At 43.1% G+C, this 14,641-nt stretch overlaps 2 protein-coding genes across 2 annotated transcripts; one reads left to right on the top strand and one right to left on the bottom strand.

Annotated features, from left to right (window-relative positions):
- Positions 1–741: 741 nt before the first annotated feature.
- Positions 742–9,763, top strand: pik3c3 (phosphatidylinositol 3-kinase, catalytic subunit type 3). Its single transcript, XM_029526563.1, has 25 exons — positions 742–1,091; positions 1,903–2,091; positions 2,386–2,529; positions 2,651–2,780; positions 3,981–4,067; positions 4,202–4,297; positions 4,403–4,474; positions 4,646–4,750; positions 4,929–5,021; positions 5,135–5,320; positions 5,567–5,697; positions 6,061–6,142; positions 6,242–6,309; positions 6,407–6,512; positions 6,623–6,739; positions 6,863–6,994; positions 7,234–7,362; positions 7,566–7,635; positions 7,827–7,891; positions 7,994–8,078; positions 8,171–8,245; positions 8,325–8,493; positions 8,823–8,913; positions 9,163–9,288; positions 9,497–9,763. The coding sequence occupies exons 1-25, from the start codon at positions 1,027–1,029 to the stop codon at positions 9,509–9,511; spliced, it is 2,628 nt and encodes an 875-aa protein (XP_029382423.1). The 5' UTR covers positions 742–1,026; the 3' UTR covers positions 9,512–9,763.
- LOC115058985 (uncharacterized) lies at positions 7,680–14,363 on the bottom strand. Its single transcript, XM_029526564.1, has 6 exons — positions 14,357–14,363; positions 13,882–14,051; positions 13,614–13,792; positions 13,278–13,440; positions 12,414–12,538; positions 7,680–12,335 (listed from the first exon to the last, which is right to left on the bottom strand). The coding sequence occupies exons 2-6, from the start codon at positions 13,958–13,960 to the stop codon at positions 12,030–12,032; spliced, it is 852 nt and encodes a 283-aa protein (XP_029382424.1). The 5' UTR covers positions 13,961–14,051; positions 14,357–14,363; the 3' UTR covers positions 7,680–12,029.
- Positions 14,364–14,641: the final 278 nt, after the last annotated feature.

Here is a 14,641-nt window from a genome sequence, read left to right on the forward strand (position 1 = left end):
TGTCACACGCCTGTTGCCGTTCACGGACATGCACTTAATTGGTGACAAGTGCATTTTAACTGGTGCATTTTAACTTTTCTGTTGAAAGTTCACAAGATTGTCGTCATGAAGTCATCATACTTGGCATATTGACTCTTTGATTAAAAGACTGTTGTTTTTTTTTCCTTTTGTTTTTTGGCGTGTTGATTATCTTCTATGTAGAAAAACTGTACCATAGAAAGTTAATAGCTCTGTAAAATTATGTTACACTCCAGCAATTTCTCATAACTTCAGCAAATAATTGATCATAAACAAGCACACTAAAAACACATTTCTAGTTCCTATTACTAGATATGTTCTGAATGGATGTATTTAATATTAATATAATTGCTATTAGTGGCAGTATTTCTGATCTTCAGATTTATAAAGTATTCCTGATTCTGATTAAAAACCTATTAGCACAGCTATCAGTTAATTGATTTTAGTCTGCATGATTTTATTGAAGGAAAAAAATCTTATCCTATTTGATCAAAATAATACATTACTTGCCTATATAGAGATGCTAAGAGCTAAAATAATGATTTAAGAAGTATTTAAGATGATCTTCAGCTGAGTGTTTCTTTAAAAAGCGCCCTGGAAACCACGCCTTCTTCCGCCTTTCCACTTTTTGTAGCCAGGCGTGATGAGTAGAGTCCCAATACACCGATCGGCCGGCTTCTCCTCTCAGCAGCACTGCAGCCGGATCGACTTGTTTGGGCTGGCTGTAGATTTCGGATGCGGCTGTGTTGTTGTGCAGCTATCGAAAATACCAAATCATGTCCGGCGAGACAGCCGTCAAAATAATGTGTTTACCGTGAATCCGGGAGCTGAAAGTGGTCTTCTTCACCCGCTCCACGGACTGAAGCCGTCTCTGGCCGTGTCTGCGGGCTGTTAGCTGGCTCCCCCCGGGCTCTGTAGCACCGATCCGAGGCCTTGTCGCTCGCTAAAGTCTCAACTAACCGTCCGGCCGTCAGGTTCGGGTCAAAGTGAGCGTTTCTCCGTCCGAGGATGGACACTGATAAGTTCAACTATGTTTACAGCTGTGACCTGGACATCAACGTTCAACTTAAGATGTAAGTTTTCGACGTAATGTGCCGCTTTACGTCAGACTAACGTGTCTTGTGACTTGACAGGATGCTCGTTTGTGTGTTTGTCTCTAATTGGGGACAGAAAGTCCCCATAACGTCCATGTTACATTTCTGTAACATGGACTGCTGTAGAGTTAAATCTCCAGGAGATTCATGTACAAATGTAATCTAATCTTAAATGATCTGTGACCTGTTTAGGGTTAGTTAGACTTTAATATTAGTTTAAGCTACTGAGGGTCCCCATGAGTGTCAACTAATCTGATTTTATTTCAATGAGTTGTCTCAATAGTCTGTCTGACTTTACACTAAAAACAGTTACAGTAAGTCATTTGTCAAAGTAAAATATAAGGATGTGCTGCTTTTCTCTCGTTTATGGAGCTGTAAAAATACTCGTCACTTCATGCTCAGCTCATGAAAACAGTCATTTACAAGTTTGTTCACAAGTTTTGTCCTTAGTTGCAGCTCTTGTTTGAAGAAATGCAAAATGTTTCAAAACTTCTAAAATGTTTAGTGTTCATATTGTTATTTCATAGAAAGAGTTTCTAAATTCTACCCCACCAGAATTAAATTACAAAATGTAGTTAGTTGGATGTTTACTTTCTTCCACATGACCCAATTATCTCTGAATTAATATCATGTGTGTAGCTCATGACTTTAATTGTTGCCCAAACAAACAAACCACAAATGAGTCTCCAAATGTTGATCTTCCTGTAAGAGGACCAGTTCTAGCACTTTTCATAACATTAACATATTTCCTATTTGTCTGTACCTCTTTTGCTCTCCTCTCCTCCTCCAGAGGAAGTTTAGAAGGAAAGCGAGAGCAGAAGAGCTACAAAGCGCTGCTTGAAGACCCCATGCTGCGGTTCTCTGGCCTCTACCAAGAGAACTGCTCAGACCTCTACGTTACCTGTCAGGTGTTTGCTGAAGGAAAACCTCTCGCCTTGCCTGTTCGCACTTCGTATAAAGCTTTCAGCACACGTTGGAAGTGAGTTCTCATTCTTCCTCTTACTGTACATCAACTGTTTAAACCAGAGGTGTCCAAATCCGGTCCTGCATGTTTTAGATGTTTCCTGCTCCAAATTCAAATGTGTGGCTCCTGATCAGACTTCAGCAGAGGACAGTGGCCCTCCAGGACTGCAGTTGGAGACCTCTGGTCTAAACATACCCGTGTTTTTTTTCTCCATTTCCCTCCAATACTAGCAGACCCTTTCTTTAAGTGCTAGAAAATAACATTTTCATTTCTTTTTTTTCCCATGTATTAACTCTTCAACCTCCACAGCTGGAACGAATGGTTGCGGCTACCAGTCAAGTACCCAGACCTTCCTCAAAGCGCCCAGGTGGCTCTCACAGTGTGGGACATCTACGGGCCTGGCAGAGCTGTACCGGTGGGAGGCACCACTGTCACTCTTTTCGGCAAATATGGGTGAGTCTGACACACTGCAGTGTTTTTATTGTTATGTTGCAAATGTCCTTCATCTTGCTGCAAGGTTAAACAATTTCTAATGTACAAACGCACTGATACACCTCTTTCTGTCTTCTTTTAGCATGTTCAGACAAGGGATGCATGACCTGAAGGTTTGGCCAGGCGTTGAGGGTGATGGAGGGGAGCCCACCACCACGCCAGGACGCACCAGCAGCAGCCTGGCAGAGGACCAGATGGGCAGGCTCGCCAAGGTACAATATTTGTGTGGCCAGTAGAACAAGGTCAAAGACTGCAGAGTGTAATATTGCAGGAGAGAAGAAAGAGGGGGTATTACTGAAAGGATGAGGGGAAAAAGTTAGGATGCTGAGTGAAAAGGAAACCTTGTGTGCGTTGGATTCCCTCCGGTGCAAAGCCCTGTCTAAACCATCATCTGTTCCAGGGCCCTGACCTGGAGGTACTCAGTGATGTGAGTACAAGTGGAGGAGTTAGTGTTGGCAATGCAGAAAGTGTGTTGTGTACTGTATGTGTGTGAACAAGACCTTGGACAAAGTGTATTTGCAGATAAATCCTAATATTTTCTTTTAACTTATGTCAAACTGAGTTACATGAGGATTGCCACATTAGAACAATTCAGATTGTGTCAGGAAAGTTAAATAAACGTTCTGAACTCTTTGTTTTGTTCTGTGTGGAAGACATTCATGCAGTATAAACCCATACAAATACACTTTGACCCAGGTTTTGCTGTCAACAACTTGTCGATCAAGGAGTATGGCTCTGTTCTTGCAAGCATCACACATGTCAGTTTTTAAATTTTCTGCTGTTGCCATGCGTCAGTGTATTCTGTGTGTGCATGGATTTTGTCTGTATGTGGACGCAGGAAAATAATATTTGGAAACTTTTAGAAATATTTAACGAAGGGCATCAGGGAGCACATTTCATTTTAACATCATCTGACTGGATTTCGCTCGTCTTTATTAAGTTTATTCCTCAAATAGACTCGCTGATTCCTCAATATATTTTTTTTCCCTGATCCTGAGTGCAGATGCCTTAATACATAGAAGGTTTTTTCTGGGCTGCTACCAGTTCATGTTGTTTTAAAGGCCAAAGAGAACTAATTCTAACCAGCTGAGTTGTGGGCTTCCTGTTCATGGCCAAGTGTGCGCTTACATTCTTGACACCCACACTTACTGATGAGTGGATTGGCTGCTGAGTGTGTGATCAGAGGTGCTGGATGGGCTGCTGTCAATGAGTTTGTGCATGATTGGTTGAGCTGTTTGCACACCAGCAATCATGCTGTGACCAGGTCTGCTGCAACAGAATCTCCGTCACTGTATGGATTTTTTTTTTTTTTTTTTTTTTTTGTGTGTGTGTGTGTGTTCTAGTAAACCTCGTTCTTTCCCTCTTTCCCTGCCCTCTCTCTCTCCATCCTCCCCCCTCTCCTGTCCACGCAGCTGACAAAAGCTCATCGACAGGGCCACATGGTGAAGGTGGACTGGCTGGACCGGCTGACCTTCAGAGAGATTGAAATGATCAATGAGGTCAGGCAGTCTTTTATAATTCATACACATCATCTCCTCATTAGGACTTGGAACGTAGAGATCAGTCAGGGCAGGTACATGTTTGTCTTTTTGAGTTTATTTAAAATGTGCTCTTCATGTGTGTTTATCTGCAGAGTGAAAAACGCAGCTCTAACTTCATGTACCTCATGGTGGAGTTCCCTCGTGTTAAGACAAATGACAAAGAGTACAGCATTGTCTATTATGAAAAGGTATTTTCATGCAACAATGTTTGTATTACCCAGTAGTATTGACCAAGCTTGGAGCTATCTGTTACAACACTGAAAAGGTATCATCTTATTGATGCTCTGATTCAGGATGGAGACGACACATCACCTGTTCTTACCAGCTGCGACATTGTCAAAGTTCCTGACCCACAGATGGGGATGGTGAGAGGAATAACTTTTCTGATTACTTTAATGTTTTTGAAGTTGTGTACCCACAGTCTTATGAGAGGGGGGCAATCCTTTCTTCTGGTTGTGGGCACTTGTGTCACAGTTTCGGAATGGTTACACCAATATTTATATTGTAAAGTATGTTTTCTTTACTTGTCCTCACAGGAGAACCTGGTGGAGAGCAAACATCACAAACTGGCTCGTAGCCTCCGCAGTGGGCCATCAGATCACGACCTGAAACCCAACGCTGCAACACGTGACCAGCTCAATGTAAGCCTTGTGTTTAACTAGTGTTTTTATGAAATCAAATCCAACGAAATGGAAAATTCTTCACCATAATACAAAAATGAAATGAAAAATGAAATTCCAAAGACTACACAGTATAAATAGCAATAAATAAAAATTGCATGCGGAATGAAATGATCACTGTGTGTGTTTCGCTCAACAGATCATCGTGAGCTACCCTCCAACCAAGCAGCTGACCTCAGAAGAGCAGGATCTGGTGTGGAAGTTCAGATACTACCTCACCACACAGGAAAAGGTGGATGTGTTGTACCATTCTCTCTTCACCAAACTTATTCTCACAATATCCTGGGCCTCGTTACTTTACATAACCTTGCACTCATTGAATGCTGCCGCCTCCTCTTGCTGCAGGCATTAACAAAGTTCCTCAAGTGTGTGAACTGGGATCTGCCCCAGGAGGCCAAGCAGGCTCTGGAACTGCTGGGTAAGTGGAGGCCCATGGATGTGGAGGACTCACTGGAGTTGCTGTCGTCTCAGTTCACCAACCCGACAGTCAGACGGTACGCTGTGGCCCGGCTCCAGCAGGCAGACGATGAGGTAGGCGTGGGTGGCCATGAGGGGTGTGAAGGAGAGTCTGTGTGTGGGTGCATGATAACGGATCAGTCTGTGGAGGAATTGTTTTTTGTCTTAAAACCTTCACTTAATTCAAAAAGCATAAATGTAAGATTTACTATAATTTTTTTTATTAATCTCACAGCTTAAACATTTTATGGGATCTGAGCTTCTATGTAAATGGAAAGAAACTCATGTACCGCTTTAATTATTCCAATTCCTCTTTTCCAGGACCTACTCATGTATCTTCTGCAGCTGGTCCAGGCGCTCAAATATGAAAATTTCAGTGATATTCAGGGAGGGCTGGAACCAGGCAGTAAGAGAGACAGCCAGGGACTTTCAGATGACTCCACACTGGACAGGTTGGTACTTTGGATTAGAAATAGCAGCTACTCTGGCTGTGGATCATTAACAAATCAACACTACAAGCAGCTTTGACACATGTGGCGTATTTCTTGTGGTTAGTGGCTAAAAATGATGCTGAGGGGCCTGAAACTTATTCGCAGAATTAGATTATTGTTCTTTCAGATACCATCATGGACTCCTAGGGTGTTGTAATTTTTACTGGCAGATCCACAGCTGGAAGCAGAGAGCTTCAAACCCCTAACTGTGATGACCTAAAAATAAACAGGCTAAAACTGTGTCAGTTTGAGGAAACGCTTTGAGTCATGATGTTCTCCTATAGATTTTTACTAACTCTGTTTTACTTTTTACTTTTGCCACAGTTCACAGATTCTGTCGGGCACGTCTGCCCCGTCCGCTGCTGCACAGAAAGGAAAGGAAGGAGCTGACAGCGAAAATCTGGAGGTAAGAATGACACTAAAAATAAAAGTAAAGGATTGTCCCATAGAATACAGGAAGCTATCAGTCCCTTAATGCCCGTTATGATAATGCATCTTTTTGTAGCAAGACCTGTGTACGTTCCTCATCTCGCGTGCTTGCAAGAATTCCACACTCGCCAACTACTTGTACTGGTTAGTAAGGTTCAATGGTTTTGTTTGGTTTTTTTTTTGTGTGTGTGTGTGTGTCTGAGGAACAAAAGCAACTCAGCAAGTGTTGTGCATCTTCCAGGTATGTGATTGTGGAGTGCGAGGATCAAGACACTCAGCAGAGAGATCCTAAGACCCATGAGATGTACCTGAACGTCATGAGGCGCTTCAGTCAGGCTTTGCTCAAGGTCAGTTGTCTGTCTGTACTGCATTATTTCAGAGCAAGCTGACTTTATTATATCCTCATCGCGCTCTTTCTCTGACCTCCACTGCTGATCACATTTTTTCCTCCCTCCAGGGGGATAAGAGTGTGAGGGTGATGCGGTCGCTGTTGGCCGCCCAGCAGACTTTTGTAGACAGGCTGGTTCAGCTGATGAAAGCTGTGCAGAGGGAGAGTGGAAACCGCAAGAAGAAAGTAAGAAGAGGACACATGCAAAATAAATCTGCTGTACAAGTTTATACAGACCTATAACAGTTCTCAACATCCTGATCCTGCTTGCTTGTTTTAATGTCAGCGGCCCTTCGTGTGTGTTTGCAGACGGAGCGCCTGCAGGCTCTGCTGGCTGACAACGAGAAGGTGAATCTCTCAGAGATCGAGCCGATTCCTCTTCCTCTGGAGCCTCAGATCAAGATCAGGGGCATCATCCCTGAGACGGCTACACTCTTCAAGGTACGAGACAGCTGAACAATCCCGAAAGACAGATCAAGAGTCTGGTAACTCTTGGATATGAAGCCTCTCTGAGCTTTGTGTTTTATTGTCGGCTGATAAAGACAGACTACTGTCATTGATTCTAGTCAAAGTGTTATGTCATTGTTGGGAAAGTAATTTACAGTAATGTATCCCTATTTTCACATTAGTAAAAATCAGCTTTGTCTCAACTACACAATGTTCATCTGTGTGTGTGTCAGAGTGCTCTGATGCCAGCCAAGCTGATCTTCAAAGCTGAGGATGGAGCCATGTATCCAGTCATCTTCAAACATGGAGACGACCTGCGACAAGACCAGCTGATCCTGCAGATCATCTCACTGATGGACAAAGTAAGAATACTTTTATTTCACAGGTCCGTGATTAAATCTCTTTGGCTTTCTGTTTTACTACAAAATGAAGTTATTTCAGCTGCCACACTGGTGAACGTTTCTGATCACATAAGCTGACAAAAGTGCATATCCATAAGATTCCTTTTGGTATGTCACAAAAATGCTCATTTTGAATAAAAACCTTTCTGTATTTTTGTGTTCAGCTTCTGAGGAAAGAGAATCTGGACCTGAAGTTGACACCTTACAAAGTTTTGGCCACCAGCACCAAGCATGGTAAGATCATTCATTACTGCGTTTGGTAGGAAATAAACAGAATAAGTACAGTGAAACAGATTTTATTCCTCAGTCCCATTAAAATAAACAACCTCTGAAGGAAATCTGGCAAAACCTGCAGCAGAACTTTGAGCTACTGTCACTTAAAGAGAAAAGTATCTGGAAAACACATAAAAATGTTCTTGTTCCAGGCTTTATGCAGTTTGTTCAGTCTGTTCCGGTTGCTGAAGTCCTGGCTACTGAAGGCAATATCCAGGTGAGCACAGCTCAGGTCCTACAAGCAGCATCTGATTTCACCACACGGCTGCTGACTGACACAAACTGCTCTGTCCTTTTACTGTCATCGTTTTTTTAACAGAGCTTCTTCAGGAAGCATGCACCGAGTGAAAAAGGACCATATGGCATCAGCTCCGAGGTGATGGACACCTACGTCAAGAGCTGCGGTGAGTTTCTGTCCGCTGGAGCAGATCAGTGCTCAGGCTGTTGGCTTGCTCACCCTGCAGAACTTCTGACGTCTCTCTCCGTGTCCTTCCAGCTGGTTACTGCGTCATCACCTACATCCTGGGAGTCGGAGACAGACATCTCGACAACCTGCTGCTGACGAAGACGGGTGAGACCAACATCATTCTTCCTCACATTCTGTTGAATTAAACTGAGCAGCTTTCAAAGGTATTCTCTGCGTCCTACAGGGAAACTGTTCCACATCGACTTCGGCTACATCCTGGGCAGAGACCCCAAACCGCTGCCTCCACCCATGAAGCTGAGTAAAGAGATGGTGGAGGGGATGGGAGGGATGCAGAGTGAGCAGTACCAGGAGTTCAGGAAGCAGTGCTACACCGCCTTCCTGCATCTCAGGAGGTGGGAATTCATACGGTTATTTACTTTCGTTTTGAGGTGTCGTAACTAGTCTCAACTTGTAAGCTTGCACCAAATATTTTCTTTTCTTCAGATTCTGGGTTTGACTTGCTTGATCAATTGATTAGTCACCATTTCCCTCAGAGGGTGTTGCATTTGCAGATAGGGACTACTTCTTTGGTTTACCTGGGGATGTATAGTTATAAGCTTATAAAAATCACAGGCTGGCAGTTATGTGACGTAAAACCAATTAGCTTTTAATGGACTTGAACAAATCAAGCTACCTTTATAGGCCTTTTCACAGGAAAACATCTGTCCTCACTTAATTTCAGATACTCCAACCTGATCCTGAATCTGTTCTCCCTCATGGTGGATGCCAATATTCCCGACATCGCTCTGGAGCCCGACAAGACTGTTAAAAAGGTTAGCACCTTAAAATGAAAAGGAAAGGGAGGTGAATTAATTTTCACATTAACAAACATCTGAAGTAGTTTAAACAAGACATGTTTTTATTATTCATTTTTCAAAATGCACAATTTCTTTGTCACAGCATTTTTTAGAAAATTCAAGCATCGAAAGGATCGCCAGCCAACTGGCCACATAAAAATCCAAACATTAAAAATACTGGATCTAAACATTTGACAAGTGAAATGTTAATTGTTTTGCCTCCAGGTTCAGGATAAGTTTCGACTGGACTTGTCAGATGAGGAGGCGGTTCATTACATGCAGAGTCTTATCGATGAGAGTGTGGGCGCTTTGTTTGCTGCTGTTGTCGAACAGATACACAAGTTTGCCCAGGTAAGGACTCACAAACACAATGTACAAAAAAAAAAAAAAAAGTGTCTAAAGTTGAAAAGCTGCTGATATATTTCGTTATAAACTATGATAGTAATACAATGAAAATGAGATTTAGAGGTGGTATCTGCTTTTTTGTTTTGTACATGATTACTAAGTTTGACTTTGCCTTTAAATCTCAGCACCTGCTCTCACCTTTGTGTCTCCACAGTACTGGCGCAGATGAGCGGAGATGTCTGAGGACGAACTGCAGAAGGAACGCACGATCACACAACTGACGTCACTCGTGTGTATGTGAGAAAGGATGAAGCAAAGAAACCTGAAGACACTGTTAAACAGGCCAAGAATGCACTGCCAACTTTTACTGCAAGATGGCTGAACAGGGACGAGGCCGTCTGTTTGCTTATGTATATATCATGTATATTAATTATTGAATGAATGAAATGTTCAGCCAAATAAAAGACTGTCGATACAACTAAACAAACTCTCCTTTTGTTTTTTACTCCAGTGCGTTTGGAAAGCATGTGTGTATTTTTCATCAGTTAAGTCCAAAAAAAGTGCCGCCATGCAGTGTTTATGGCGCGCAACATGTTTCTCAATTGAGCGACGCTGACCATCTGTGGATGGTCACAGTCGACGCTGGGGGTAGAAACAAAGCTGAACCCCAGAGGGGTGGTGAGTCACTGAGCGAGTGACTAAGTGTTTCTTGCCAGCCGCGAAAGATGAGCAGTGCGTATGATATAAGGAGAGGACATACAGTCTGCCGGTTCAAATACAGCTGATGATTGACGTTAGACAAACACTTAACTGAAATGCAGCTCGAACTCATGATGTAGACAGAACAAATCTGATCACCTGGATAAACTCAACTAATGTAGACATGGGAGCAAAATAAGCTACACCACATTATTTTAAACAGAACAGTTTCAGAAACGGGACTGTTTTGTAAATACACTCAATTTCTGAACTGAGGAGAAACAATTACAGCAGCTTCTAATCTTATTTATATATAAGCATCTGAGTACGTTTTTAGTCAGGCATTAAAAAGGCATTCAAAAGCTGAGAGGCTTGTAAACCTGAATTTAGCTCCATGGAAGAAAGGAAATAGTGAATCTGAGATTTCAGTTCATGACACGATGCACAGAATACTTGCGAAAGCTAAATTATCTTTAAATGATCTGTTATACAAGTCCACATTCTGCCTTCAAATGAAATTGCACATACTAACGTCTCTACAATTTAAAAATCACTCATCAACAGAGTACCCTAAAAACCTCGGTGCACTTTTGGTTATGCACATAGTTTGTCTCTGAGAAGCTGTGAGCACAAAACTCCTGGTCTGGTAGAAAAATAGAAAGAAATCGTAATAAAACACGAAACAAGCCTCAGATATCAGCTGTGTCTTAACACATCGCTCTGCAGGACAGAGCATGCCAACGCACACACAAGCAGAGAACGGACAAAAATAAATCCATCACAGAAAAGTTGCTGCAAAAAGCAGAAAATGAAATAAAACAGTCAACTGTGTGCTGCTGCTGGATGCTGGAGAGAACAGCAGCTCCACTGTTGTGTAGTCAGGTGCTCACTCCCACCAGCCAACTTTTTGCTTCAAACATTAATCATCTCTCCGCGATGTAAGCACTGTGTTTATTAATAAAAGACATGCTTTGGACGACCCCCCAGGTCTCTGTGGACTCTGGAAAAGGTAGAAGGGGAGACAAACAATGCTGGACGGCCAAACCTCCAAGGCTCCCCCAATGTTGCGGAAAGAATGCAACACCAGCAAAACAGACGGCAGAAAAGCGGGATGTCAAGATGTGCCTGGTTTTTAACGCCGGAGGCAGAATGTGGTGTCAGTCACGGGCAAGAAGCAGCGACGCTCCGACGGGGCAACTGTGAGTCAGAAACATTTCAGGGCAGTGAGTGACAGGAACAACTGCCCTTCTTCATCACTTTGGTGGGGGAGAAAACAGCATGAAGGAGCTGCTGGCTGCATGACACGTGGAGGAGGAGGGGGGGGGGGGGCAGCATCAGAAGTTTTCTTAGTTCTTGTTTATGAAGTTTATGGTTTGGACTGGATGTCAGCACAAAAAGCACAGGGAGGGGGGGGGACAACCAGATTTAGAGTCTTCACCGAGTCCACGGATGTCTGCGTAGAAAGAAAGAGCTCCTCTTGGACTCTGCAGATAAACCATTTCTGCTTCATTGGTACGCATCACTCACCAGTCAATTCTCTGACTCATATCAGGCCGTGACCTGAGGTCAGAGCCGCAGAAAGCTTTCGAATCGGGAGCCACATTTTAATGCTCACGCTGCTCATAATATCATCATGTTCTGGTCTTTGTTAAAAAGAAGGAAAGGTCAAAGGTCAGGGTCAGCTACAGGGGATTCAAACTGAGCTTAAGTCCAATATAAGGAACACTCGTACATTCCTTTCCTGAAGCCCAATATGGAATCTTATTTTGTCTAACTAAATCTAAAGTGTTCAAAGTAAGTCCTTCGATCCGCCTCATCCCCTCACTCTTCCTCCGACAGCTCTTAGATCTTATCTGATATACAGTCAACCGATTCAACTGGATGCTTTCAAGGCAAAGTGGTCAAAACACTACATACATTTCTGCTCCTTAATTCTTTCAGTATTTTAATATCTGTACTGTTTGTCATATATTGATTAATATTTTTTACAATTTGAACTCCTACCTTCACAGAGCGGCACTCACGGTGACGTGTCTCAGGTTTTAGTATCAGTCTCCGTTTGTTGTCTCAAAAGAATGAGACACATGAGGGATGCTGATGCCAGAGTCCAGGCCTTGGTCCAGGTCCAGCTCCATCCCTCTGCTGTCCCAGTAAACTGCATCAGTCCTGGGATGGTGTTGGAAAGGATCACAGGTGTGGGACTTTCCCAGGGCTGAAATCTTCTCCTGGTCGGAGTCCTGACTGGAGGATGACTCAGTGGAAATGTGGTCGATGGGGACTTCCAAGTGAATGTCGCAAGGGTCAACTGGGACCAGGGACAGGGGGACCAGAGAGACTGAGTCCTGAAGAGACGCCTTCAGGAAAGAGAGACAGGGATGTTTGATCCAGAAACTGAAGAGCAGCATGAAAAGAGAGAAATAAAAAAGTCGTACCAGAGTTTTGGGTTGACACTCTGTGGTCGGTGCAGCTGGTCTTGTTCTTTTCACAAACACTACGAGGAGCGGGACGAGGAGCAGGGACGTCAGCAGGACTCCCAGACCCAGTGCAGGCACCAGCCCTGAGGACACAAAACATACAGGTTTAACAAACCAGCAGCGACCTGCCAGTAAGAGATTTCATTTGGATTGTAACGCGGATTAGAGCCGATTCAGTGCCAGATCCTGAAAGATCCTCTGAACTCAACTGTGACGAGTTAACCCCATTTAGTTGTTAAACTTATAAAATATGACAAATTACAAACAGCCCAGACCTCTTTGTGAACCTGAACTCTGCCTCACTCTTCCTGTTTTGGGCTTTTCATTTTGTCTTGTTTTTCTTTTATATCTTCTCTTAATGCCTTTAATGTTGAAAGGCACAGAGGAGATTTGAAACTTTCTCTGCTGCTGAATGGAAGTTTGGCAGCTCCTGTTCTGATGCCAACTTCGACTTCTTCATAAAACACGAGTTAACATTGATCCTGCTTTTCTTGAGTAGAGGAAACTCTCTGAGTTAAGGGATTAAATTTCATGCTTCCTGTAAATGAACATTATCTATCTGGCAAAAGCAAAACGTATAGAGTTGACTGTAATGATTGCTATTTTCCTTTTCCAGGTTCCACCATTTTCTTTATTATTAGAGAACCAGCAGCTAAATCAAGAATGAGTCTAATTTATAATGGATCCCTCTAAAACCAAAATCAGCATCCACCATTTTCATTTCCAACTTTCCCAATGACAAGTTGAGCTGTCAAATTCAACCAGTGCTTCGGAGAAAGGCTAAAAATTAACCTTTAAAAGTGAATCTAGTCGTCCTCGTACCTGATTTTGAGACGATCTCAACACACTGAGGGGCGGACTTTGGGGATGCAGCCATGGAGAAGGTCGGAAAGGAGAAGTTGGCCACAGCACAGTAGTTCTGACCAGGAGACAAACCAGGAAACGCCACAAAGGAGACGACCTCCTGGGTCCAAACCGTCCGGCTCTGCAACAACACAAAACGCTGCAGCAACATTTAATCAGCTTAACAGTTTTTGTGTTGAAGAGGTCTCCATAATCAAACTTAATTTCAAAGAGGATTCAAACTTTTTCATGTACTTGCACCGGCAGGACTTTGATAGTCTGAGCCAAACAACAACGGCTCACAGATTTTCTGACCTGGTATTCTGAGCGATTGATATTGTTGTACACAGTCACTGTTGTCCAGGGGTCAATCAGTTCAGAGATGGGACAGCACCTCTCCAGAGAGCACCTCCTGTTGGCAGCACAGGGAAACTGCACCTTCACCATCAGCTGCTGATCCTTCACCGAGACCAGGATGGAGGGGGGGCTGAACCCTGGGAGGACGGAGAGAGGAGCGCCGTCTTACCCCAAAACCCACCAAACAACAAGTAAATTTGGCCTCATCAGGACAGCTGTCACTGACCGAGGTCACTGTAGTCAAACTTGTGTGGCTTGATCCAGACGGTGGAGCCGGAGCCGAGGTGGGCGCCAAGACGAATCATGTTGTAGAGCTCAAAGTCTGAGAAGGCCTGAGAGACGTCACAGCTGCGGGACGAGACCCAAACACACCAGGGGACGTCCTGCCAGGGGTCCCTGCAACACACTTCTCCTGATCATCCTGCTTTTCAGTTTAGTCAGCTCACTAAAATTAAACCTGACCAAAACCCCACATAATGATTTTAGAAGTTTATATTTAACACTTTTTTAATTATTTATCAATAATAATAAATTTTTTTTTTTGCTTTTTTTTCTAGTCTATCCAAATAGACAATTATAAGATTGATAACCAGTTGAAGTGATTTAAACTAAATTATTGTTAGTTGTACAACTATATGAAGTTACAACAATGTGACTTCTTGTTCTCCTTGATGTAAAGACACACACACACTAAGACTTACCCCTGCGTCTTTGTCTGCACAGTGTAGGTGGTATTAGGACTGGCATAAGGACAATCCCACCGCAGGAGGCAGCCTAAATCCAGTGATTCCACTGAAGTGTAACAGACTAACCCAGTCGACCCTGGGAAGATCGCACGAAACCTGATCACCAAAATAGTTCTCTCACACAGATACTCTGACCTGCTAAGTCTGAATGTCACAACATTGTTAACGCTTGCAGTCTTGGATGAGGAAATTTTGACTCAGTGCAACAGCAGGAAAAAAAAATATAAATAAATAAATAAA

Source organism: Echeneis naucrates, chromosome 18 (genome assembly GCF_900963305.1).
Source record: "Echeneis naucrates chromosome 18, fEcheNa1.1, whole genome shotgun sequence".
Classification (NCBI taxonomy): Eukaryota; Metazoa; Chordata; class Actinopteri; order Carangiformes; family Echeneidae; genus Echeneis; species Echeneis naucrates.

Bases quoted from the DNA above. Each gene is read 5' to 3' on its own strand.
- pik3c3 (XM_029526563.1), top strand. From the start codon at position 1,027: ATGGACACTGATAAGTTCAACTATGTTTACAGCTGTGACCTGGACATC. The intron at 4,298-4,402 runs GTATTTTCATGC...GCTCTGATTCAG, and splicing joins GCATTGTCTATTATGAAAAG to GATGGAGACGACACATCACC. The intron at 6,310-6,406 runs GTTAGTAAGGTT...TGCATCTTCCAG, and splicing joins CTCGCCAACTACTTGTACTG to GTATGTGATTGTGGAGTGCG.
- LOC115058985 (XM_029526564.1), bottom strand. From the start codon at position 13,960: ATGATTCGTCTTGGCGCCCACCTCGGCTCCGGCTCCACCGTCTGGATC. The intron at 13,793-13,881 runs GTCAGTGACAGC...CCGTCCTCCCAG, and splicing joins GTTTGACTACAGTGACCTCG to GGTTCAGCCCCCCCTCCATC. The intron at 13,441-13,613 runs GTCAGAAAATCT...GTGTTGTTGCAG, and splicing joins TCAATCGCTCAGAATACCAG to AGCCGGACGGTTTGGACCCA.